The sequence below is a fragment of the Branchiostoma floridae genome, chromosome 2 (genome assembly GCF_000003815.2).
Source record: "Branchiostoma floridae strain S238N-H82 chromosome 2, Bfl_VNyyK, whole genome shotgun sequence".
In the NCBI taxonomy this organism is placed as follows: domain Eukaryota; kingdom Metazoa; phylum Chordata; class Leptocardii; order Amphioxiformes; family Branchiostomatidae; genus Branchiostoma; species Branchiostoma floridae.
Genome location: NC_049980.1, coordinates 23,155,795 through 23,182,072, shown reverse-complemented (window position 1 = coordinate 23,182,072; position 26,278 = coordinate 23,155,795). Strand labels below are relative to the sequence as shown.

General features: G+C 42.1%; 4 protein-coding genes across 5 annotated transcripts; all 4 read right to left on the bottom strand.

The window, feature by feature from the left end:
• Positions 1-359: 359 nt before the first annotated feature.
• On the bottom strand, positions 360-5,404 carry LOC118409523. 2 transcript variants are annotated; one of them, XM_035810602.1, is made up of 2 exons: positions 5,004-5,404; positions 360-2,757 (listed from the first exon to the last, which is right to left on the bottom strand). In XM_035810602.1, the coding sequence occupies exon 2, from the start codon at positions 2,731-2,733 to the stop codon at positions 805-807; it is 1,929 nt and encodes a 642-aa protein (XP_035666495.1). In that variant the 5' UTR covers positions 2,734-2,757; positions 5,004-5,404; the 3' UTR covers positions 360-804. The 2 variants fall into 2 exon arrangements, with proteins under 2 accessions (XP_035666495.1, XP_035666496.1); XM_035810603.1 differs by lacking the exon at positions 5,004-5,404 and having other exon boundaries at positions 360-2,294; positions 2,611-2,757.
• A 1,243-nt stretch (positions 5,405-6,647) lies between these two features.
• On the bottom strand, positions 6,648-12,370 carry LOC118410473 (neuronal acetylcholine receptor subunit alpha-10-like). Its single transcript, XM_035812211.1, has 10 exons — positions 12,234-12,370; positions 11,397-11,542; positions 10,177-10,221; positions 9,923-10,032; positions 9,503-9,719; positions 8,547-8,759; positions 7,844-7,937; positions 7,405-7,598; positions 7,114-7,226; positions 6,648-6,923 (listed from the first exon to the last, which is right to left on the bottom strand). Exons 1-10 carry the CDS (start codon positions 12,292-12,294, stop codon positions 6,659-6,661), a joined length of 1,458 nt encoding a protein of 485 aa, XP_035668104.1. The 5' UTR covers positions 12,295-12,370; the 3' UTR covers positions 6,648-6,658.
• Positions 12,371-12,995: 625 nt separating this feature from the next.
• On the bottom strand, positions 12,996-19,362 carry LOC118410474 (neuronal acetylcholine receptor subunit alpha-9-like). Its single transcript, XM_035812212.1, has 10 exons — positions 18,811-19,362; positions 17,693-17,838; positions 16,838-16,882; positions 15,904-16,013; positions 15,355-15,574; positions 15,012-15,224; positions 14,735-14,828; positions 14,366-14,559; positions 14,152-14,255; positions 12,996-14,027 (listed from the first exon to the last, which is right to left on the bottom strand). The coding sequence occupies exons 1-10, from the start codon at positions 18,863-18,865 to the stop codon at positions 13,817-13,819; spliced, it is 1,392 nt and encodes a 463-aa protein (XP_035668105.1). The 5' UTR covers positions 18,866-19,362; the 3' UTR covers positions 12,996-13,816.
• A 127-nt stretch (positions 19,363-19,489) lies between these two features.
• On the bottom strand, positions 19,490-23,069 carry LOC118410476 (cytochrome P450 10-like). Its single transcript, XM_035812213.1, has 8 exons — positions 22,864-23,069; positions 22,447-22,648; positions 21,931-22,090; positions 21,540-21,706; positions 20,995-21,073; positions 20,420-20,579; positions 20,224-20,267; positions 19,490-19,848 (listed from the first exon to the last, which is right to left on the bottom strand). The coding sequence occupies exons 1-8, from the start codon at positions 22,973-22,975 to the stop codon at positions 19,726-19,728; spliced, it is 1,047 nt and encodes a 348-aa protein (XP_035668106.1). The 5' UTR covers positions 22,976-23,069; the 3' UTR covers positions 19,490-19,725.
• Positions 23,070-26,278: the final 3,209 nt, after the last annotated feature.

Sequence of the window (26,278 nt, the reverse complement as noted above, 5' to 3'; positions counted from 1 at the left end):
AAAATGTTTTATATCAACATTTTCTAAAATGTTACCAAGTTTGGTGACCCTAGCATAAGCCATTCAGGCGCTATACGACATTGAAGTTGGTACAGGCATCAAAAACCTCCTTCCCCGTCTGAATAGCGTTGGTGCAAAATGTGGTCCTCATGATCTTTTGCATAAATTATCATAATGAGCTATAAGAATTCTCACCTAATTGGGTCAGACTGTCCCACATAGATTAATGAAACTATACATACATACAAATCACAAAAAGAGTCACACAAAAAACTGTATTTGTAGAAACGTTTTGGGGTCAGTTTTGACCCCATACGGTAATCTACGTCACAAAAAAGCTACGGTGGTTTGAGGGCTAATGTCAGATTCACCTAATTAGATATGGCTATCTCCTACATCTTGTTTCGAAATGGGTACTGTAGGAAATGCTTTCACAATTAGAAATAAGACAGGGCAGTGCATTTCTGGGAACCAGGAAAACTCTGAAAAAACTTCAGCTAGCTGTTGCAAGTGCCAACAAAGCTAGAGGCCATTGCAGGTGACGCTTCTACCGCTCTCTGCTGCGGCTGAACATTGAAATAGATTTTATAGTTACATGCTCCCACAAAGCAACGGTGGAACGGTTGTACGTCAAAGCATGAGTGCCAGTGACACTGACGAAGCCTTGCAGTAACATATATCTGTGTAGCCTGGAATTATTGTATACATTTAGTTTTTACACCTTCCAATACAATTGGACAGTTATGTCAAAATATCTAGTTACGCCCAAGTATGGGATGTTTAAGCACCCTACTGCCGCTGGCTTTATGGCTTCAGCTTAGGTGTATTAACCTTAACCTTGTACGGGGCTGTAGTTGCCAGTGACGGCGGGGCTAGGTTGAACTTTAACTTCCCTCCTGCCAACAACGGCGACTTCTGCTTGAATAGTCGGGTCTTCAGTCGGAGGAGAGGCGCGTTCTGCTCACAGCTCTGTGGAGATTTCTTGATGACCGGTTCCTTGACGATGTACTCGGGAGAGGACTTCCGACACAGAACGGGTACCCCACTCCGGTGTTCCACCTGAGACGGGCGGAGCTCCGGCTGGGAATGGTAACTCTTCATCTGGGAACGTTTCCCAGTGCGGGCCTTCCTCATCCCTTCTGAACCCATGTCTTCCGTAGATGCTGTTTTCCCAGAGAAGTAAAGCTTGAGTCTGGAAGCTGTTGTAACATTGTTGTCTTCTTTGTGCTCTGTGCAAATCAACATGGAAGCCTCCTGGACATCAAGGACTTCTGTAGATTCAATAGGCGTCGCCAAAAAGCCTTGAAGATCACATTCTGAAGTCTTAGTAAACAGTGTTGTTGGCCTCTGAACGACACCGTCACACGTAGAAAGTACGTCAGATGTTTCTGCAAGGTTGTTAGAACTGACTGATAGAGGTGACGCATATTTCTGTATTGTCTCCATGTTAGGTTCTCCAATTAAACTTGCAGTCATTTTATCATTACTGAAGCTTCTGCCCGCAGCAATACTCCAGGAGCTACCCAGACACTGCTTGTCCGACATTCTTGATGTCGTCTCGGGTTCAATTTTACAAGACTTTTCCGACCTGAATTTTCTCCAGCGCGATTTGAGGCTTCCGCTATCTTCGTCTTTACCTTGGATAAAACTCGTCAATTCTGATTTGTTATCGGTGTCCTTGTCATCTGGCATCGTGAGGGTCTCCATCTCAATGTTGTCTGTTTCAGACTTGGCCTTGAATAATCTAGCAACTTCCCTCAGCTTACTTTTTCGTTCCTTCGCTGTCTTCTCCACGTAGTGCGTTCCCAGCTTGGTTGGGAGGGACAGTACATTGCGAGCGGCGCTTTGCAAGGAGACTGGCTCACTTTTGCTAGCTTTTATATTAAGGACAGGATCTTCGTCAGAGTGAATAGATTTTGGAATAAGTTTCTGATTCTCTTCGCAGCTGTAGGCGCCTCCCGGGACATTGTCTCGGGCATGCGCCAAATCGCCATAGCTATCATCCTGTTTTGCGTCTGCCTCGAGCTCGTCATGTTTTACGTTACCTCCTGCGTGCGTGATGGCATCAACATTACATTCCCTATCAGTCGACCAGTTCACAGCTGAAGCCGTGGTGGTGTCACCCGAATTTTTCATTTCATGCTCAATGAGAAAATCACTCATCAACGTGTCTCTACACGACTTTATAAGGTCAAAGTTCCCTTCACTTCTGCTGCGTACGACTTTGTCCATGTCGACGTTCCTTCTACATAAATGTCTGTCGACGGACCTGCACAGGTTTATGTTCCGGTCGGCTGTGGACAAGATGGTTCGCCCGTTAGATGTGTGTCGATCGTTTCTACAGTGTACCATACATATGTTACCACTGCAGCAGCCATCTACAAGGTCGGTATCTGTGCTGTTACAAAGTGACTTACCAGGTGTCGCTTCGAGGATAGTGCAGTCACCGCTGTCAGTATGACGGATATAGTGAATGTCGGTGCAGTTTGTGTTTGTTAGAGCAAGTGCCCGGAAGATGCTGACTAGTGGTGATGGCTGTTTCAGGAGTGGTGAGTTATGTAGGGTGCAGTTCTCACAAGACAACACAGAAGGTGTGGCAGACTGCTCGACCTGGGTATCCGAAGTCTCTTCGTTGTCGACGAGGACACGGCGGCTCTCCGACCTTTTCCGAATGAAGTCGAAGACGCCGAACTGGTGATGAAACCCCGGCATCAAACAGCCTGCAGCGCTCATCGTGAGAAGGATCAAGGGTTTGGTCTGAAAACCAGATACAGAATAGCAATTAGTAGTAGGCTAGGTGTATGAGTCTATGGCTATATATCTGTAATATTACATCTATTTCTAACCATTTCTAACCAAGCTAAGGCTACCAGGTCACTCTAGATGTAGATGACATACAAAGCCAGCATGTGTCGGGGCTAAGTTTAAATATCTAATATTGTTAACTATTGTACCAATAAAGATGACCATTAATTGTTTTTGGCAAGACCTCTAGATCTGCTCAAGGATACTCTGCTGATGCAGACCTGAAACGGCATATCAAGTATCTCCACGTTCTATCTCAACACTAGGATACCATAGACTGACGCAAGGCCGACATGTACAAAATTAAAGTAATGTTGTGTTTCCTATCACTATTCCAAAAAGTATTCTCCTCTTTTTTCTTTTAAATAGATTTCAGCTCAAACATAGTAAACTGAAATGCATCAGGGCACTTGTATTGTCAACATCTATTCTAATGCTGCAGGTATAAATTGTACAAGCACAGGTACTTGAGTTGGGTGGGTCTAGCTATGTAACTTTTTTCATTCCAACGGAAATGAGGATAATATGTTTTAAAACGTTTCTACTGCAATTTGATCACACAGGTATCAGATCAAAAACGTTATATCCCTTGCCATCCCCCAAAAGGCAAAGGCCGGTCGACTAGCCGGAAACACAACTGTTGTTTCCAAGGAATAACCCTGTTAGTAGCCAGATTACAAACCTGCTCACGTATGAGAGAAAGTCTGTAGACCCACAGTATTTCATTAGGACACGGATAATGACGTTAAGCTTGACAGATGGGTGCAGACTGGAGACAGTCGTGTAGCCTAATTGGAGTTAGATGGGAACTAGATTTTATCGGTCATCGCCACAGTCAGAATGAATGTTGGGGTTACATTATTGGCAAAGAAGGGGCGTAAAAATGCACCATACAAATGTTTATTTTATGTCATATTTATCGCTAATGATTGGAAGATATTTCTTTAATAACTTGATTAGATCATTAGCATTGCACTCACTCACTTATCGGATGACATAGATGAAAAGCGAATCTTTATACGCTTTTTTGTGTCTTTTTTTCGCTTATTTTCTTTTTACATTTTGATATTCTCATTATAAAGTCAAGGCAAATGCCGCGTGATCGTCCTATAGTGGAACGGGGATCTTAGCAACGTATGGAGCCATTTGTACCCATAACAGGATCATCCCTTTGATTGTCAGACATCAGACATCAACTGACATTATGGTGCAAATCACTTATATCTGATGCCTTCTTCCAATTAAAAAAATATACTTGTACGTCTTTGATTTCTATTATTGTATGCAAAATAATTTGCGGCTTTGTTCACATGAGTGCAGATAATATTACAGGCATATATGTACACTGGCAATGAGATAATATCCTCAGATGTACATTGTGTAGCCCACAGTGCACGTCAGTTCACAGGTCGGAGCTCATTTTATCACTGATACAGCTACAGCTACCACTTCAATTACAAGAACTAGATAGGCTTGCGTTGTCCTATATTTTATCAGTATCAGTATGGGACTAAGAGCTGAGTACTATTATATGTAGTGTTTCAATTGGGTAAACGGTACATCTGGAGCTATGCTATCACTATATCTATAACGTTTACATGTCTCTTCTCTGTTCTTAAAACATGTGTATACGAACTCACTGGGTTTTTGTTGTACAATGTTGTCAGTTGGCCATCCCAGTTTGATAAAAATGTCGGTGCATGTTTACTATCCCGAGCACTGTTTGAACAACGCACTGAGGCATTTGATTTATTTTAGGGCGCGAGGTTTTGAAAACCTTCAGCAGGTCACCCAGATGCCCCTAGGACCTTATCGGGCATGAATCATTTAAGGTTTTATAAAGGGAGACGCTGATATCATGGAAAATCGCGTGCTGAAACCGGAGATCAATACACGTAGACTCGCTCCTGTCGAGTAGGCTCGCTCGGTTGGCACCACACTGGCTGATCCTAAAAGCAGTTTTTGTGTGTTTTTCCCGCCTGGAAGCAGCCCTGTGCATGGTCGTCAGCGCAACGTTAATACAAAAAAGTTAGGATGATATTCTACATTCCCATGTTATCGACAATAATGGTTGAACCAGATGCCCTTATGTTTATACATCATTCATAAAACGCAACATCAGTTATTGTACTGTCACAGATGTTCTGTGACGGTATGCGATGTATTTTGACGATTTTACGAATAAAAACAACACTGACCTGTAAGCTGAAGGCTGTTGAAAGCGAGGAGAGCTGAGGTGAGGTTAGATCTTGTCGGGAGAGCCGTCGGCTTGGCCCAGCGTTTATGGTTGGTTCACCTGGCTAAAATATTGTCAGGGACAAACCACTATACGTCTTCAGAGGGGCTTCTTACAAGAGATGGGGTCATCATATAGCTCGATCGATCACCATTTATTTTATTACTGAGACATTTGATATATTAGCCCCCCCCCCTTTTTTTTAGCTTAAAGGACACTTTCCCACAAAATGCCAACCATCGTTAACCTTGAAGTCTACCAATTTGTCAGTATCCGCCAGAATTGTCCACGACTAGTCCAATTCAAACATTCACTAATGTCATCGAGGGGGTGAAACTTCATCCGTGATCTTCTTCCTCCAAAGCTTCTGAATGTAAAACTGGGAAAAGATTTATATCCAGTTCCAGACGCACCACCCCATCCACAATCCTTGGCGAACCGTCCCCTATCATCTATACCGTCGGTATGCTGCTCCCGGCGTGGCGTGCATAACAACGACTGGATTACAAGGGTCTCTCCATGTCTGTCGTCTCGTCTGTGAGAGCATGTATGCAGATACATGACTCGTGACTGATGACCGACGATTATATCAAATACATCTGTGGCGGGAAAATCCAAACTGTCCCTATGGTTATGATGAGCACCATCCTGCTCAGAGTAGATGTCATCAGTATTCAGGGCGAAACTACAACAGTGACTACAACTACATTTACAACTTACAATTACAACTACATTTACAGCCTCAGCTACAACTTTAACTACAAACAAATTTGATGTACATGTATATAATCATGTTGTTGTTCTCCTTTAACGTGTATTGTTTCGCTAGACTTGGTCTCTTACTGCTGATGGGTGATGACTAACTGTAGCGTTATTATAGTAGCTTAGTCTATGTGATATACAACAGTGCCTGACAGTGTGCCTATTACTGCTTCCAACAATCATCATTTCCTCGCACTGAAGGACGACCATACATACATAGAAGTTGATAATAGATTTATCACATTTTATCGTCAACATCTAGAGCGCAGGAATGACATGTTAATGCAGATTTGCATATACACGTCATTACTAGGTTACTTTACACAACGACAACGTGCATGGATAAAATGCCACACATGGTGCAATTGCTGATAAATATATCAGAACTTACGTACACTGAAGTTCCATTGATATAGATTATATGTACTGTACGTCATCATCGCAGAGCGATGGAAATCCAACAACAACAACAACAACGACTGTAACTAACATTACCCTATGCCCTAACCTGCCAATATACATCAGTGTTGAATTCATGGACATGTGCTCTGGTTACAATTCGTGCTTTTTCCTTAATAAGAATGTTTACCTTTCATACGATTCAGCTCTATATACTTGTCACATCTGTTACAAGGAAATTGGAGGAGGTACAATAGTACCAGTCAAGAACATGATAAATGCACCATAATCATTCATCTTCAGTCTATTCTATGCTACAGCACAAGGCATAGGCGTTGCTAGCATCCAAAGACGTTAGAATGGTTCCATACAGAAACATGCTTATTTGCTATGTTGAATATGTGCTCTAGACACAATTACGTAATACATGCTCTTTACTGCTTTCAGCTAAATTCTTTATACTTTTGCCTCCAGTTGTTGCCTTTGCTGCTCCAGCCTGGTGGACCAGCCAACGACGCCATCCAGGCAGGTGGCCAGGATGATGAACAGAGTAGTCAGGAGGTACAGGGTCATGAAGAACTTGTCCATGACGCGGGCCACACGCTTCCAGTCGTGCTCCAGCGCCTGTCCTTCCCGCTCGTCCTCCAGGTGGCTGACGATGTTGCGCACGTCTCGCACCAGATCCTCCATCAGAAGGTTGGTTCCGGCCATGTTAGGTTTTCTGAAAATAACAGATTATGCTGTGTAACTGGTAGAATGTGCTGCACCATGTGCGCTGTAAGAACTACTACCTTAAAGGATGTATAGGCCATGGATTCTGTTCAATGCAACCACAATTTCACTCTGACTCGGAATCTATCGTGCAGACAGACAAGTAACATTGCTTGTCTAAATGCTAGGATAAGTCGTACCCTTCCATTTTGTTAGGTCCTTCAGGGTACTCCCCCGGCTCCCCAACACTTGCCCGGATGATTCGCATGGTGCTGTCATCCAGGGTCGTCTTCTCTCCTGGTTCATCTGTTTCCTGAGACAAAAGTAACACAAGAAATTCACCAGATAATCAAAGCAATCGATCACTTTCAGCTCATAGTAGCAAAAGATGGCATTTTGCATACTATACCTAGAAATTTAGATCTATTCTTAACACTCGTCGGACTGTTCCTCGGCCCCTTTTCTGTTGTTTCTCTACTTGATCGCTTTACCTGGTCCGGTTTGACAGCCAGAGATCCGCTCAGGTCCCCCATGCACAACACGAGGCTCATGTAGCGAAGGACGAGGCGACGGACCCAGGCAGGGACAGGCTTGGTGTCAGCGGTACAGATGCTCAGGTTGACCACAATGGAGCCCAGCAACAGGGACAGGGACAGGAGGACCAAAGTCACGATCACGTACCAAGCTGGAGGTAGGTTGAGACACTGTTGGTAGCAAAAGCCTGACGAATACCTTCTATCTAAAATCGTCATTATAGGTACAAACATGCCTTTGTCAAATTCTCGACTTCGGCAATGGCCAGCAATGTCTTATATCTGCTAATGTGTATTATGCAGATAACAGTCTAAATATACATAAAATACGTTAGTCTTGAAGCCCCAGACATGCCATGAAAAACAATTAACATGAAAAGAATTAATTGATACTTACATACCAAGGGGACATGTTCACTCACGGGCATTTGCTCCGCAATCATGAGGAGAAAGACCGACAGGGCCAGCAACACAGTCACCCCGAAGGATATCTGTAAAGCAATGGAACCAGAAGTCTTGTAGATAAGTTAAAATCAACTTATGTTCGGTTCCGTAACATTAATACCCCAAAATCAATGTATTCAGCAGCTTGCAAAGGCTTGGAATAACGCGTGTTTTTTTTTTCATTATCATTTTCTATACCTTTCGAAACCAATGGACTTGTGTTGGCATACATGGCTGTGCTAACGCTACCTCTAACGTTCAAGTCAAATCAAGTCACAAGTACAAATGCTATGTAGTACTGCATAGACAGTCAATAATGAATGAATGAATGTTTTGCACAACCGAGCTAAGTATATGTCACAACAGAAACAGGACATGCATAATAGTATCATAGACCTGGTCTAACTTAGAAGTTCGGCTTCTTCTTGCTTCTTGGTAATGGTGAAAATGTAGATTTATATTACTCTCCAAGCAGAGGTTAGGCTCCGGTTGTTTTTCTAACGTTTTATTTAGTCGTTTTATCGGGTTTTCTATTTTGTATTATATCTTGCTGTGTCAAAACCTGAGTAAAAACGACTAAAAACGTTAAAAACAGCCGGTGCCTAACCTCTGCTTGGAGAGTAGGTTTGTATGGGTTTAGCAACATAATCACGTACCTTGTCCCCTGACTCTGCAGGCACGTAGAAGCTCAGTGTCGCCAACAGGGCCAACAGGAAGCAGGGGAACAGTAGGTTGAAGAAGTAAAAGGACCATTTCCGCTCCATGGCCAAAATAAATGTTGCCTCATCAAAAATAGATGAACCATACTTTTTCTCCTTAATTATCGGCTTGAAAGATGCAACTTCCCACTCAGCATTTGGCTTTAATACCTGCAGAGGATAAGTTGTGCAATGAATTGTGTCAGATCAAAATAGAATGGATGCCACCTTGGATAATTGATCAATGATTACCATCTATACCTGCCCAGAAAAGAACACGAAAAGTCATGCCTTCGAGTACTAGAAACATCAAGATTGATGTATTCAAAGGCTCTTATTTTCCTAGAACTATCGTGGAATAGAACTTGTTTGATCAAGTTGCAGGGGCATCCTCACTAGCTTAAACAACACTTGCAATTAAATGTGCAAAGGTTAGGTGTAACAGGTCGTCCAATCTAACATAACCAGTTGCTGCCGCGCCACGTGCTTGAGAAGCTGGTGTGTAAAGCTAAGGGCACATGCTTTTGTCCGTACATGCTTTTGTCCGTTCGTTTTTGTGGGACGTCATATCCGCCACGTTTTTCTGAAAACGTGGGAAGGAGTGGCAAGAGTATAATACGTAAGTATGTGGTCTAGATCTGCACGCCACGCCTGGCCGTGAGCCGGTTGCGTGCATCGTTCGTTGCGCAAATGGCAAGTGAGTTGAATTGTACGTGCTTACAACGTACTTACCACTTACGGATCCCAAACGATTGCCCACGTTTTGGCACGTAGACACCACGCATCACGCACGTACAGCGGGTTGTGCCCCTAGCTTTAGCTTTACGCCGAAGGGCCGTTATACCGGTTATACAGATACAGATACATTGCCCGGTATTAAAAGTAATTATCAGATTCATATTAAAAGTTATCACCAAATTCCCTGCTGTCTTGGTGCGGTCAAGCTTGATGGCTGATCTGTCATGAAGCCACGACCCAAACTTGAGTGGACATGCCTGCGCGTCGAAAGGGAAGCTTACGACGTCCACGTCACAGCTGGTGGATGCTACCACAGGGAAGGCCCAGTACACTGTCCCATCACTGTCCACTCTGACACGGTCAACCGGCCAACCACTGAAACCCTGGTCAACACTGCGTAGTTGAAGATTAACGACTTGTGGTCAGTCTACCCTCCCTGGGACTAAGTACGGTAAGTATGATATTGTTTATACATTAATCAGTGTGCTATAAACTTACAGCATTGTGCTTTTGCATGAAAGAAACAGCATTCGATGAATGGGATGATGACAATATGATAACGACGCTTACAACAAGTCATAAGTAAAGTTGCGTACTTTTCGAAGAGAACAATATCAGGTCTCCAGATTTCGTCTGCCCGGATGGTCATGTTCGTCATGCCGTCATATTCATCAGGATCCCACTGGAGACTGACGTCCTTCCACATCTGCAACATGTGCCACAATTACGTATTAAGGAGGGAACAGAAAAGGTGAGGCTGTTGGGGAAATTGGACGGTAAATATTGGCCGGAGTAAGCTTCAAAGATGGTATGTCTTTGCTTGACTTGAGTTAAGTTGATACTTACTTACCATTTTCATCCAGATCTTGCTGTTCAGTACTTGTTCGGGTTCACTCTGCAATGTATTAATACGATGAGCAAATTGTGAGGTGCCCATTGTTTCACAAATAGCCGTTTTACAATTGTAGCATTGCAAGGATCATCAAAACCACTCTTCGTGATACAGTGTGAAAACTATGCTTTATGCTTACATTTTGCCACTTTGTAATTGTATTATTTAAGTGAACACTTCAACATGTGTAGTCGATTTGGAAAACAACTTCAAAACATGTTTCTTTACACGTAGAGAACATGACTTTGTCTTACTATAAGCCAGGAACAGCTACAATATAATACGTCGTTGCCGTGACTGACTTTGATAGCTCACACCGGAGACGGGTACTTGGGTGAACCTGAGTGACTCATGTACAAGATCTACTTCAAATTCTATGAATGCTTTTAACCTGTGCAAGTTGTCGAAATAGCTGTAAGACTAGAAGTGTCTCAACCATCAACCATAGATGAAACTTTTCTATAACAACATTTCCGCTCCTTACGCTTCCAAATCGTTGCCATAACCATACCCAAGGGAGTTGCTTTGTTCAGGAAATGGAATTTTGGTTTGGAGCGTTTCGGGTCAGTGGGTAGTAGATCATGTATTGTTGCCTTAAACTAATTTACAACGGTGTTTGACCATTAATGGCGAGATATGGGATGAGTACTGATTTTATTTTTGCATTGGATTGCACTTAAGGTATCAGAAATCAATACGTTTCTGTCAAGTTTTTCACGTGCTAAGCCTTCTAACAACATTATCTTTGTATTATTAGATGATTTTGTAACGTGAATGTCTGCCCTTTCTGGCGAGAGAAATGATTTAGGCCAGTAACTTAATCATGTTGACATAGACAGTCCAAACATCAAAACATCCCCGTCTGAACAGACTGACTGAAATAAGGGCATCTGTACAACATGCTGCCAAATAACAATAACTTATTTCAAATATTTGGTGAGTGTTTCCGGTGTGCAGGATCAAACTTTGCAACTAAACCCATTTCAAGTTGTAACCTACTTTGGCAAAGCCAATCTCCTACTGGGAATCATTCACAATTTCTTAGTGCTGTTCTGAAGCAGCAGAATCTATATCAACCTATCAACACATGGATACATGTCAGAAGCGCTCGCGTGTAGTTAACGACAATGTTTTTCACGTTTTGGTCCGGCAATGTAGTAGATTTTATAACGCTTTACCAGGTCAATGATCTGCTCCAGTGACAGGTCGATGCTGACCAGCACACTCTCATTGGCATGTTTGACCGGTCGGACGTCGCTGTTGTAGCCGGAATCAACTAACAGCTTCTGAAGTAGGTCTTTTTGTGAGCCAAGTGACAATGCGCCTGGAAGAAAAATCAAACATGTTTCGATATGAAGGTTAGACATCTAGGTAATAAGAGAGACTAGATAACAATTACTCAAGTAACTGGATAGTAACTGAAAACTGCAAGTTTTCAGACGTTCAGGCAGCACCAAATACATCAGTCACCGATTAAGATAGTGACTGCTTCTTAAAACGTCTGACCAGTTAGAAATCTATCCAGCTGCTGGAGTTTATGTTGTAAAAATTAAACAAGGGAGAATGTAATGTACAGGGAGTTTTATGAAACCAACAATCGATGCTCAAATGAAAGTACATCTGTGACCTCACGATTAATGCTGTTTTCCTTGGCTTGGTTTTAAGAGGCATTTTGTCCCGAACAGCATCTTAAACAATGTGTTAAAGATACAAATTCACCGACATGACATTGGGCCTTTAAGATTGAACGCAATATTCTTAACACTGTAGGGCCACCAGAACGTCTTTGAAAATTATGTTGAAAAATTAGCATTAGTTGTGCCCAAAAATCGTATTGTGAATGCAAACTTGTTGTTTAAGAAAACATGAATTTCCGACAAGCTCTTGAATATGGCGTCAAGAATGCCCAAAAGTATAGAATCACAGAAACACAGACATACATGTGTGTGTATCACATGATTTCTTAGTCCAAAAAGCTAACACTAATGACATTCCGGCAACATGCAGCAACTTACTTTGGAGGGATGCCCAAATGCTGAGGAGATGAAGGCTCCACCAGACGACATGTCGGGACATTTTTACTTGTTTTGGCGATAGTTGCCAATCGTTCTGGAAGCACCATCCGGAAAAGATTGGCACGTGAGAGTGGTGAATGAATAAATTCTATTAATATCTGAGCCAGAACGAGACGGATCGGTCCAATTAGATTTTAGAATGCATAATTCATGCCCATAGGCAATTAACTCAAATCAAACAAAGTTCGTCCACTAGGGAATAGCTTCTTATAATGGAAATCTTTGCTTTCAGTTCAAGAATTATTGAAACACTCTCAATGTAAGGCACCATTATAGATTGAACTACTCTGACATGAATAACACAAACAAATAACAACAAATGATTGCAGACGATTTATGTTTGGCAATAAATTTTCACTGAAGGAGACATGGAAAACTTGAGAATATGAAAATTAGTTACAAATTACAAGCTGTCCACCAACCCTGGAGAGCTTTAAAGCAGTGCTCTTGTAGGTATGTTCATTTTTTGTGTGTGAAATTTTACTCTATTATGATGGGTAAGCTATACTCTTTTTAAAATAAGCATAGAGACACATACTGGATAACCGAAAAAGGCAATCGGTCCATTGAAAGAAGACCTTAACAATGTCTGAAACTTTCGTAATCAGCTAACTGACCATAATGTCATTAAAGATACTATTCCACACTAACATGTTACTACATATGATGGATACAAACCACGCACAAGCACTGGGAGGCTTACTAGTTTATTGTCTTCATATTGTGAAATAATTCTACAGTCGGCTATGGTGTTGTCATGCGTAAACAAGTTGCACAATCATGTTCGTTGAATCATCAAGGCTTTTTTACTTGGTTTATAGTTCGTCTGTGTCATCTCATGTATAGGCTTATCTATTCACCATGTAATATGCTGCGTAATATATTAATATCATTACACTTACCCCCCTCATTCCTTATTCATTACATGCCCCACTACAATTCTTGGTGGTTCGATCCTAAATAACTATAGTTTATAGTATGATGAGCATGAGTCCTTCCCCGTTGAAATTAAAGATTGAATATCAACTAATACGTTTTGACCAAAATATAAGTGAAATAAGCAGACGTTCTAGGTTCGAATTAGGATTCCAATGGAGATACTTGGATCATATAGGCTTTCATAATGATACAGAAGATAGATACCTGGCGAAGTGTAAATGTAAGAGCCCTGTAAGAGCTTTGACTATGCCAACTGGTTTTGCAAGTCCTCTGAATATATCATCAACACTAGACCCCACTCGTGTCAGGTATCACTGTGAGTAAGCTACGGTCCAATTGTCATTTCTAACTTATCTTTAAACCATGCATTTTGTTATTCATATATGCACATCCAGGGTGCATAGTTAAAACATGTACACATTTGTTTCAAATGAATCTTTTTAATTCCTTCAACTTTAACTCAGCTTTAACAAGCCTGGCATTTCCGTCCTAAAACAGACATTCTCGTCTGGACAACACACAGAGAATAATGCGATCATTACCATGCTTTCAAAATATGTTTATGACAGTAGATGACTGACGGATCAGCCAGCCATACCATCTACACAAGTAAACACAATGACTGTGACGCTAGTCAACAGGTACAGAACCATGAAGAACTTGTCCAATACGCGGGCCACACGCTTCCAGTCGTTCTCCAGTGCCTCTCCCTCCCTCTCCTCCTCCAGACGGTTAGCGATACTCCGCACCAGATCCAGCAGCTCCTCCATTCCACCGTTCAGCGGGAGATGCTCACTATGACAGGAGAAAAAGTGAGAAGGACCGGTGAGAAACTTTCCAGCGACTCGCAGGACGGGTAAATTTAGTACATTGAATTGGGAGAGGGTGTGGAAAAATGAGAAGAGGAATTTAACCTCACCCATCTGCTTTCTTCACTTCCGGGCCATTTTCCTCTCGGGTGTTGATCTGAAGCACCTGCAGGGTTCTATCATCCAGAATCCTCTTCCCGGTCTCCACTGACTTCTGCAACAGATAGCAGGTAAACGTGTACTTATTTGTCGGTAGTTCGTTTGGAACCTTCTTCTAACAGAAAAAAAAAACAGGAAATCACTCATTACAATTGATATGTTCACCTGCTCTTCATCAACAACGCGACATTCACTCAGATCCCCCATGCACAGCACGAGGCTCATGTAGCGGAGGACGAGGCGACGGACCCAGGCAGGGACAGGCTTGGTGTCAGCGGTACAGATGCTCAGGTTGACCACAATGGAGCCCAGCAACAGGGACAGGGACAGGAGGACCAAAGTCACGATCACGTACCAGCCTGGAGACAAGAGAATGAAATCATTGACAGCCATCACAAGAATGAGTTGGAACACACTTTGGTATTATTCAAAGAGCTCTAGAGCCAACGGCTCGGAATATTAAGCTATTTGATTGTCTGAATACCGCACATGAAAGTGATGGCAACGTTGTTATATAAAAAGGTTAACACAGACCTATCAAAGGAATTGATTCACTCGGTGGCATGTCCTCTGCTATCATGAGGAGAAAGACGGCGAGAGCCAGAAGCACAGTCACTCCAAACGAAACCTAGAATTGATAGAATGGTACAATAAACATGGGAGGAAATTCTGATTTCTCTCCAACTGTGGACTCCAACATTTATATCAATTTCTCACATCTGGCTACGCACACAGCAGAACTGTACATGAGTGATTCATGGCATTATGAGGTTTTCCATACCTGATGCATTTCTATCGATGCATGTCTCACCTTGTCCCCTGACTCTGCCGGTAGGTAGAAGCTCAGTGTCGCCAACAGGGCCAGCATGAAGCAAGGGAACATCAGGTTTAAGAAGTAAAAGGGCCATTTCCGCTTCATGATCAAATGGAAAATGATTTCATCGTAAATGATCTCGCCATAAGCCTTCTTACGAAACTCCGCTGGGAATGAATGTGCGTCCCATTCGGCACTTTCCCTCAATTGCTGAAAAAAACACACATTATAACTCTTTCAGACGATATTGCAGTGAAGACCATGACATTCAAGTTAAGGTAATACTATGAAAGGAAAAGAATGTAATTATTCTTTATTGAAAAAGTTTCCTCTGTCTTACCGAGAGATCCCCACTTTTGACGCTATCGTCAATCCTGAGCATGGAGGCGTCGTGCATCCAGGAGCCGAACTTGAAGTGGCAGTGCTGTTCGTCGAACGGGAAGCCAGAGACGTCCACATTACAGCTGGTGGACAGGACTGTGGGGAAGGCCCATGTCACCGTCCCGTTGTGATGCAGCAGCAAGACATTGACTGGCCAGCCACTGAAGCCTTGATCAACGCTGTATAATGAAATCACTTCATCAACTAAGAGGACAATCAACCAACGAACCAACCAGCCAGCCAGCCAGCCAGCCGACTGAGAGGACAACGAACCAGCCAGCCAACTGAAAGGACAACCAAACAACCAAACAACCAACCAACCAACCAACCAACCAACCAAGCAAGCAACCAACCAACCAACCAACCAACCAACCAACCAACCAGCCAACCAGCCAGCCAGCCAGCCAACCAGCCAGCCAGCCAAACAAACAAACAAACAAACAAACAAACAAACAAACTGATAAACAATGCATTATCTTTCAGACAGCTCTATGCTCATATTACTTACTTATCATACAGGGCCATGTCAGGCCTCCAAACATCCCCTGCTTTGATGGTCATGTTCACCATTCCGCCGTAGTCATCAGGGTTCCACACAAGTCTGCCGTCATGCCATGCCTGCATTGTAAAGCAACCTTTTATAAAACTTCTTTGAAAAATGTCAGAAAGGAACTCATCATCACAAAGGAACTCGTTGAACTGTTTACAGGCATAATGTATAAATTTTGTTCTTCAACCTTGTAGCAGTTTCAATTGAAATACGAAGGAGCTCTAAATGCAAGATCAGTATATATTGGGGTCTTTTGTCTAGTCTATCAGTTGAAAGTAACATACTTTTTAATTGCTGCAAGATTGAAAAAACAAATACATCATGCTAGAAATTGCATTGTCTACACTGCAGCTGGAGTACAGGTCTTGTACCATGTACCTAGCTCCATGAAACCAATTTTCCTTGGACGTGGGGGCACTGCGTGACATTGTTTATCAGATTCCTCAATCATATTGGGTCCTGCGTCAGTGGAAGGGATGTTACTTAGATCTTTCCCGTCAATTCAATCTTATCAGTATTTCCTGCCTCCCCCTTTTGCTTCCATTTACCATTTTCCATCATTAATTATCCATCAAATGATACATTTGGAATCTCCGCGTAACGTCACCGAAATGTCGGCTGCGGCTGTATGTCTATCTGTTTTGAATAAAGAATCCTGTTCTCCAGTGATTTTACATCCTGATGAAATTATTCACGGAAGATCTGAATAGAGTTCTGGCCATGCATCCACTTGTAGTAAATCAGTTCTCTCTACCTACTTTCTATTCTAGAGGTGGAATTCGTCATTGCTGAATTTAATTTGCAGCTGAAGTGTATTTGAGGTAACTTTCCTTAATCTTTAGACTATATATACTATTCTCACACACAGTTGCCAGCTATCATTAGTACTCACCATGTCTATCCACATCTTAGTCTGAAGAACTTGGTCGTGCTCATTCTGAAAGTAAAAATTATGATCTGATAAGCAATAAACCTGGTAATCGCACTTATAAACTTGGTCACTATTTTGCTATATGTATATAGAATGATGTGGTGCAATTAGAGGGAGAGGGTAATGATGTGCAGTGGGCACTAACTGACATTTCATTGCTTTCCATTTATGATGAAGTTTTGCCCATTGTATTCTAAAACGTCCAAGATTTCAATGCCCCATTGGGCAACGAATAACACCATCCACTTTATATACATACTCGCAGTTTACTTGCGCTCATTAAGGCATTTTGTGGCGATCGAAGATATTGAACATGCTGACGCCATTTTCTCCCATAGGACACAGGGCGACATCTTAATGCGTTCTGTATCCATTTAGCAAAACTCCATTTTGGAAATCGATTGATCGAGTTACGTAACATCATTGCAACAGAATGGAAGCAGTATGACAAACCATTGGTCTGTATAGTGTTTATGAATGTGAAACATCTAGGTTAACAATATGTAAAGACTCTTCAGTGTCTACAGCTAGCTGGGTAAAATTCGGAGATTGTTTCCTGACGTTTTGAGTGACATCCATCACTCTTCTTCGTGTCACTACGATGAACTGGCAGGTCCTTGACACATGGCAGTATGAGAGTCAGAGAGGCCATCTATGAGCGGATCTACAACCCCGCCTTAAACAGGAAGGGGTGGCTTCGCGTAGAAATCTCAGTACAAATATTGAATACTTTTCAAAATATTTCCACGACAAGAATTAAATACGGGAGAAGGAAGACCTGCAGGTAAAAGTGTATGTACGATACAGGTACCTTACCATATCTATGATATGCTCCAGGGTCAGGGTGATACGGACGACAGCAGCTTCATGGACATCCATCACTGGTCGGACCTCGTTGTTGTACTCGTTAGTTTTGAACAACTTATCCAGTAATTCTTGTTGTATCGGAATGGAAATTACACCTGAAATGACACCAGGCAAGGTGCATATAAAAAATAGGCTTTAAACTATGCAGAAGAAGAAAATGGTGAAATACAAATTCCGGATACCCCATTCATAGCAGTAATTTTTTATGGCTGCCAAACAATGTAAAAATCTGTTTCATAGGAAAAATCGGCACACTTATTAAAACTTTAAAAAAATGCAAGCCATTTCCTACCCGTATCATCATTGGGTCAAATAATGGGAAATGCTCATTATGTGAATTTTATGTTAAACGGAAAATAGCACATCAAATCACATGAAACCACGTACAATTGCATGTTCACCAAACCATTGAAATTTGGCAGAAAAGCGAGTCTTTATATGATGTAACTGTGGCAGGTCACATTTCTTTTACAGTTTTACTCATTCAATGATATGTGAAATGAAAGTGTCCGGAGCAACCCCATGAACACACGTTTTAAAATGTGAAATCATAAGATCAGAATTGAACTTGTTGCTGACATTTAGTTCATGTCCAAACTGTTCTAAAACATCATGTTAAGAAATGTGAAAGTAAATCACATTTTATAATATGACGTTCCAAACATATGTTGCGTCTATCATACTGAACGTTCATAAAGTCAATACTTTGCATGTTTCTTTGCCTCCTTGACGGTGTTGTAACTTCACATAATTACACCCACGACGTTTCAAGACCATGGTCAATCACAGTTTCTTACATAGGATCACATTTTAATTTTGTTTTCAATCTAGAGATTCATGATCAACCGACTCTTATACATTTACATTTTTGCAATTAAAGCACAATCCTTGATTCGCATTTTCTCCAAATTTCATACTTTTACATGTATAATCTTCCCAAAGTCACATAGCATCACATTTTTTTCGGGTACATAAATGTGGAACACATTTGTGACTCTTCTAGTGTAACAAGATGTTATAGTCTTGCAGAATACACAGATTACTTGTAATCAAATATAAAATATTACCTTGGATTGCTGCATGCCCAAGGAAGAAGCAGATACTCCACCAGATCACACCCATGGTCACTTTGTGGCCGTGACTGTCGCGGTGTCACCTACTCTGCGTTCAATGTCAAAGCTGCTTTTATATGGCACCATGGAGTCAAGCTAATTTGGAATGCCAATAATGCATTGTCAATAACAATATCGGAGTGCAGTTGTCATGATGATCTTGACGTTGAAAACTAATTTTGCCTAAGTGCCTCTGTTTGCAATAAAACATGTTGTTTCTGGGTTGCAGTAGTTTGTGCAGTTATTACAACGGATATAGAGAGGCAAATACAACCTTATTCATCGCCCACGGTCTAAATTTTAGCATGTGGTTAGGAAATGCGCTTCCATGTGCATGTTTTTAGATAATGTGACATTGTATGTGAGATTACTTCGATGGAAAATATCTAAAAACCGACCAGTCTGACCTGTGCCTGTATTGTGTGGTCTTATTTCTGCAGGTACAGAATGCAGTCATTAATTAATTAGCCTGCCCGGCATTATGGGGCTACATAACAGGTGACAGCATGATGTTGGCTTATTACAACTTTCGGTCAGAAATAACTCATTCAAGGAGTCACGGAAAATGATGTTCACAATAGACAGTCAACGATGAATCATACGGTTTAATATTGATATATCTGTTTTGGTTGGAAGGAAATATTTTATATCAAAAGATAAAATATAGCTTTTCTTCGCCGATGTTCCTTAACATTTGTCAGGCTAGCTAGTCAATAACACTCTCTTTCTAATAAGTATATTTCAACCTCTATATTAACGCCTGTAGTCAATCGAATGAGCACGTAAAAAGCATGTACAGGCAGTGTTACTTCGTAAAATTCCCTTAAGTCTTAAATAAACGTGACGGAGATAAGTCCAACACCCGCTCGTCTACGCCGTCTCCCCCTGCCTGCGGCGGAACATGAACCTCGGGTTCCTGTCGGGCAGCAACACCAGGCTGAACACCTGCCTCAACTCCGCCTCCTCACACTCCACATGGAACCGCTGCAACATCTGGGGAGGGGGGACCCAACAAACAACAGGACAACACTGTCAGGAACTACACTTCTGGAGTAAGTAATAAACAATAAGAGAGGAATTTCAGGAAATAGACTAGTACTTCTATAGAAACTAGTAAACAAACAACAAGAGTGGGATGTCGGGAACTTAACTTCTGCAGTAGCTCACGAACAACGATAGAGAAATTTCAGGTACACAGTAACTAACAGACAACTGTTACAAGAGGAACGACAGGAACTAAGACCTCTGTAGTAACTAACAAAGAACAGGTCCTGAATTTCAGGAGAACTTCTGTGGTAACTGCCGAATAGGAACTAAAACGACAGAAATGTAAACAAACTAAAAATTTCATGGATTCAGGCCGCTTACCCGGATGATCAGGAGCTGCAGCTGCTGCTCTGCAAACCGCCGTCCTGATAAAGAAAATGATTTTTAATGCTTCTCATTTCAAAATACAAAGCCACTCCTTGTTTCAATCATGTTTGTATGCAGTCTCACATTTTTCTTGAACCATGATTTATCCTAAAAGACAACTTACTTGTAGTTAATATCATGTTCAACATACCGATGCACATGCGCACTCCGTGTCCAAATGGCATGAACAGGTACGTTGGAACTCGTGATGTTGTCTCGTCTCGGAGCCAGCGGGTAGGGTCAAAGGTCAATGGGTCCCTGAAATACTTGTCCTGACGGCACATGACGCGATGGTGTACCAGGATTTCGGTCTGGCAGGGAAGGAAAACAAAGACTTCAATAATCGTTACCTGTTTCGGGTCTGTGCTTCCACATACACATATTTGCGGTCACCAATATAATAACTTATGAACCTTTGGACTGATTGTGATGATACGTGTACATATATTTTGGGACGTGGGTAGGTGTTGGGCGAAGGTTGCTTCCCCCTGTCGCCTTGGTTTTGTAGCAGATCTTTTTGTATCGTTTGTCTTGGATGCGCTCTGACCTTATTTAAGCATTGTCATTACGGATCATATATTAACCATACAAACTGTATTTAATTTTCTATGACCAGCAAAAAGTGTTCAAAGTTAAAGTTTGAGAATGTAAAACACAGCCTAGCAACCTAATCTGTAGCTGACAACGTGCTATGGTGTAGTTGATATGATGTGGTGAAGGGATTACCTTTGCAGGTACGTCGTAGCCACCTAGAACAACGTCATAGTCATACTGTCTGGCGGTCCCGAAAATTACCGGCCACAACCTGCAGCAACCGGGAAGACAAACTTTGTTAAGATAACAGGTGATGTCTGTTGATTGTTGAGCTGTACAAGAAGAGGTTTTCAGACCAGACAAAAAGGCAATGCCAAAACAGACTTCTAAGATCATTTACTAGAGAGATCGAGAGGTCACGGGTTTGATTCTTATCATTCATTTCTGGACCTTGTGTCCTTGAAAAGGGCACTTTTACACGACTTTCCTCACTTCAACCAGGTGTAAAATGGGTACCTGACTTTGATTTGGGAACTAAAAGACGATGAAAGGAGAGGGATGGGTTCCGCCTACCTAGACACAGTGGATGACAACCCACTGTCCCTACTTATACGGTCTCAAAAAACGACCATTACCTATCTTTTGCCTAACTTTCCGACACCATACAAAATAATGTAATTAATAATGTTGGCGCCACATTGTCGGGGCTGTTTCGAAACTCCCCGCTGATGCCTCACCTAAACGTTTCCTTGATAACCGCCTTAAGATACTTCATTTTTCCCAGGACCTCGGGCGTGACCCGCGCGCCCTCGGGCAGGTGAGTACGGATCTCCTGGCAGACTAAGTCCTGAACCTCGGGATTCTTAGCCAGGGCGAACAGGCTGTACATCATGCCATTGGTGGTCTGGAAGGAAAGCATGACAGTTCTTTTAGAATTGCCTTCAGATGGGTAACGTTATATCAGGAATTCAATAATTAGTACACATGCAATAAATTGTCTACCTTGTCTGTAATTGTGTTCCTTTCTTGTCATGCCTTTCTTCTTGCATCGTTTATTTCAAAATTTCGCGTTCTTTTCCTATGTTGATGTTACTGTTAACAAAATAAAAACAAAAATTCTGTCCCTACCGTGTCGATCCCACCCTGGAATAGGTCTGTAATGGTGGCGCTCACTTCCTCCTTACTGAGTTCTGATTTCCTCAGAAGGTGCAAGAGAAGGCTGTCCTGAGTTTCCGGGTCACCATCTCCGGAGTCCGTCAACACTTGCTTTATATAGTTTTCTGACAATCTGAAGAATAATTAATTCAGGAGCTCTTATCTCAGTTATGCATGTTAAGGGAATGGTCAGTTATAAATAATGTTAAAATGTGTTTCACGGAGCAGATGGAATTAAAACCTGGTATTGAAGTTAAATGTCAGAGCCGTATTTGTTTCATTTTTGTCTCTTTCTACCAATTTTAGAGAGTTCAGCGAGCATTAACATGTACCGGCTTGCCGTAGGACTCCGTATACTTTGCCAGTTGGATCTGGCCATGGTGCTGAACCCCTGGATTATCCGACAAGCACTGAATGTAACTTAGAGGACATGTACACAACTTAGCGAACACACGTTAGACTTAATTCCTCTAAAATCTCAACACTAACCGGAAGAAGGTATCCTGAGCTGCCGCCAGCTTCCTCCAGGTGGGAGTGGGGACTACTTTATACAAGGGAAGACTGAAGATCAGCTTCCCTAGACAGCGGAAGTACATCTGCGTGCTGCGGATTAACCGCATCACGTCAGTATTCTCTGTCAAGTTCATCCCCAGACAGCCAACGCGTATACCGAAGGCCAGGCGGGCGATAGCTACAGAGGAAAGAAAACAGATGTGTCATTTTCTTAGATTATCTAACAGAAATTGACAGCAATTTCCATCCTTTACATTGTTGTGAAGTTAACATTTCAATTTCACCAACGACAAGAATCCACATATGGACGATGCCATATTTCTGAACTTTGCATTACTATTCCACTGCAAATATATATAGGCAATGAGGTAAACCGTCCTATAGATTACGCACATTCCAAGGACCACAAGTGCAGCTCGTCCTTGTAATTCCTCTCCATGACGTCACTTCCTGGAGAGCGGAGCATGTCGGTCCTCATGACGAACTCCTGTGCGATCCTGTCCATGTTGGGGATGACTGCACTCTGCACCGCCGGACGAAGGATTCTGTCTTGGGCCAGCCGCCTTAGACGGTGCCACTTCGCATCTTGTCTGGAAGAAAGGGCAGCGACAAGACAGCCTTTAATCATCAAGCGTCTTCAGAGACTTTCATTACTTATTTTCTTCTTCAAGGATGTATACTAAAATTGTACGGACACTATTAATGTCCATATTTGGACATATAACGTTAAGTTATAACTTTGACAACCCAGCCTTTACATATATATACGCATGCAATAATTGACTGGAATGGGGAGTTTGTACTTGTTATTCAGTCTTGTACATTTACTTTTATACACAAAACTTTGCATGTCTTACAGGCTCAGCAGCCCCAGCGGGATGCCCCGTGTGGTCCTGTACATAGCATCAGGTTCGATCACTGTCCGTCCTGGATACCGGCTTTCCTAAAGATAAACTCTGTCTGTTAGCGTGTCTCTTTCTTTAGTTTAACAGCTACATGGTTCAGAATACGCGCAACATGATACATAGTGGTAGGTTGCGCGGTTGTTCATTGCAAGATCGTGTGGGGAATAATCACAGATCGACAAAAAATGTACGTCGCATCAAAATGATTTTGTGGATAACCCAAAACCTCGTCTTTCATATCTCTATCTGCATACCAACTTTTAGTCCTGGTGAACACAATGTTATCCGCAGAAAGTTTAAGTTCACCGTTGAAACTGGAGTATCATTTTGGAAACAAGCTATGATTAGTTCGAGCGCAGATATAATGAATAAGATTATGTAACAGAAGTAACAATACAAACACCAAACCTGCATGAAGACTTCCTGTGCGATCTCGCGTGAGAAAACGTGAACGATCTCGCGCCCGAGAAGCTTCTCTCTACAGATGTCACCATACTGACGGTGAAGGTCAAGATGGCGCTCGTGAAGCTTGCCGACCCCGTAACGACCTGGACAGCGTAAAGCCAAGATACATTTATACTGCATGCAATTATAAAACGATAATTGTCGAGATTCATGTATCATGTACAGATTGGACGATCTTTTACCGCGGAAATACACTCCTTACTCACGGTCAACCAGTTCTGTAACTGCAAGCTATGTCAAGAATTCTCCTATCAGATAACGCTAGCAGAAGCGTGTCTATCCCCGCACGTGTACACTCTGTGTGTTCTGATAGAGGTAACGGCACAGTCACATTTGTGGTAGGTTGCCGTACGACTTTGATGGGGAAAAAATACAGTTGACGTTTGTACCACGCATGCGCGACAACACCAACGACGCATGTGATCAGGCGTTACTAGTTAACCCCACTATAAAGCTGTCTAATCGTTTGGATCAGAATAGATGTTTTCCGTTCTTTGTAAATTCGTTTTGCGGAATTACATCAGCTCTCAAGTCGTGATCAAGTTATGTCTCTACGCTTTGTTCTCAGATGAATAGAAACGAGCTTCAAATTGGTTCCGATGATAGTGTATATAAGTTAACTTCGAAAGTCTAATGCAGTTTTGTTTCACAGTAATGCTTTGTAATGTGTTGTAAAATATCTGTATACTACCGACATCAAGATCGTTCTGGCTTAGAAACAACTCACCTAAAGAAGAGTAGTCCTTTAGTCGACTGATCATCGGCAGGTTTGGCGGCCCTGGTATCGCCCGAAATGGTGTGTTCCTCCGGGCAAGTAACTCGTCAGCTTCCGTCAGTCCTGCGGCTAGTGCGGCGCACATCTTCCTTCTGCCCCATGATTTCAAGATGCCCACCGACCGACTAGAGGGTACAAACATCATGTGGCAAGTCCGTGCAGAGGGTGTTTTTGGTTACCACAACCCCGGGGATTTTATATCCGGCAGGGGCCAGGCTCCCCTGAATGCCATACTGAACGTGTCGTAGTAGTCGTATCTGTGACGTACATTGTCAGGTTTTGGCGTGCGATCTGACGTTGTAGTACTATCTACGCAGTCTGACAACTGCAGCCTTGCAGCTAACACTTACGACACACCCCAAGGTCTCGCACGTTACAAACTTGATAAAGAAGCAGTATATGACGCAAGTATTCCCACTGACAGATCGTGGTCTATTTATTAGCTTGATTGTTCAGCACGCACACCCAGAGCTCACCCTATTAACAAAGACAATACAAATGGAACTTGATATGAACAGAGTAACAAACAGGAACAATAGTTTAAGTGCGTATACATGAAAACTATTGTTTTTAATTTGTTCTAGCTGATTTTTCTGTTTTAACAGCTTCAATAATGTCGTCTACAGCAAGAGGCCAGATCGAGCGAAGTGAAAGATGCAAATTATATTTGCGTACTCAAAATATTCAAATACATGTACATCAATGTTTTAAAAAAATGATTAGGGAAAAGTATGAAGTTGTCGAACTCTCGTTATGTATCTGGTGACGTTGCTGGTACGTTTTTAGACCTACGAAGGCCTGAACGAACAGACGAAATTGTGCGAGCTCACGATTAATGTACAAGACTAGTACAATTCCCAGCATCAATAACATAAAGATGGTCTCTAACTTCCTAAACTTTTGAATTATTACAACGTATCTAACGTTTGCTCATATATTACCGGGGCATTGTTGTTGTAAACTTTCCCCGCCCTCAAAACACGGAAGTCTCGGGAGTTCCCCTTTCACTTCCCCAGGTGGTGGTAACGCTACAGGAACCGCCAGGTGTGATGACGCCCACACTCGTACAGAAACCAGAAGTCTTCTTTTCCGTCTCATTTTCCTCGTAAAACGCAGAGGACGTCCGCACTGTGGTTGAAAGGGCTGAAAAAGCAAGATTTTTATTCACACAATAAGACGTGTTCTTAGTCATTGCCATCATCACGTAATAAGGTGGGGATCAATGTGTTGAGCTACTTCCAAGTAGAATAACGTACTGTAGTCTAGTGAACAAGGTAAGCTGACGTTAGCTCAAGATACTACTACTACAACAGTACAGTTGGCTTTAGTTTAGTAGGTCTGTCAATTGTTCTTGGTTAAGATATTTGATAATATGTTACCTCGCGTGGCGTAGTCTAGCTTTATTGTGCATATTAGGTACATGAAGTTTAACCAACTGCCGCAATCTCTACAACGTTGCGATCTTCTAACACTCCTAGGATCCTCTTATTTTGAAGCTTCTGTATTTGGGGCATTTAAAACCATTTCTGGGTCAGTTCTCTGTGGGTAAGGGGTAAACAATTGTATAGGCTAAGAAAATCAAAAGGAACAATCTGTAATGCGTCTTTCGAAATGAAACATTGTTGTAGAGTGTTGGAAGGGAAAATTGCCACCCAACCATCAA

Coding starts and splice junctions, on each gene's coding strand:
- LOC118410473 (XM_035812211.1), bottom strand. CDS start 12,294: ATGTCCCGACATGTCGTCTGGTGGAGCCTTCATCTCCTCAGCATTTGG. Junction 11,543..12,233: donor CATTTGGGCATCCCTCCAAA/GTAAGTTGCTGC, acceptor TTTTTCTTCCAG/GCGCATTGTCACTTGGCTCA. Junction 8,760..9,502: donor CCAAGACAGCAGGGAATTTG/GTGATAACTTTT, acceptor TATCCTCTGCAG/GTATTAAAGCCAAATGCTGA.
- LOC118410476 (XM_035812213.1), bottom strand. CDS start 22,975: ATGGACAGGATCGCACAGGAGTTCGTCATGAGGACCGACATGCTCCGC. Junction 22,091..22,446: donor GCTCAGGATACCTTCTTCCG/GTTAGTGTTGAG, acceptor ATTATTCTTCAG/ATTGTCAGAAAACTATATAA. Junction 19,849..20,223: donor TGCAGCTCCTGATCATCCGG/GTAAGCGGCCTG, acceptor CCCCCTCCCCAG/ATGTTGCAGCGGTTCCATGT.
- LOC118409523 (XM_035810602.1), bottom strand. CDS start 2,733: ATGAGCGCTGCAGGCTGTTTGATGCCGGGGTTTCATCACCAGTTCGGC.
- LOC118410474 (XM_035812212.1), bottom strand. CDS start 18,865: ATGGGTGTGATCTGGTGGAGTATCTGCTTCTTCCTTGGGCATGCAGCA. Junction 17,839..18,810: donor TGGGCATGCAGCAATCCAAG/GTAATATTTTAT, acceptor GTGTCATTTCAG/GTGTAATTTCCATTCCGATA. Junction 15,575..15,903: donor GACATGGCCCTGTATGATAA/GTAAGTAATATG, acceptor TTCATTATACAG/CGTTGATCAAGGCTTCAGTG.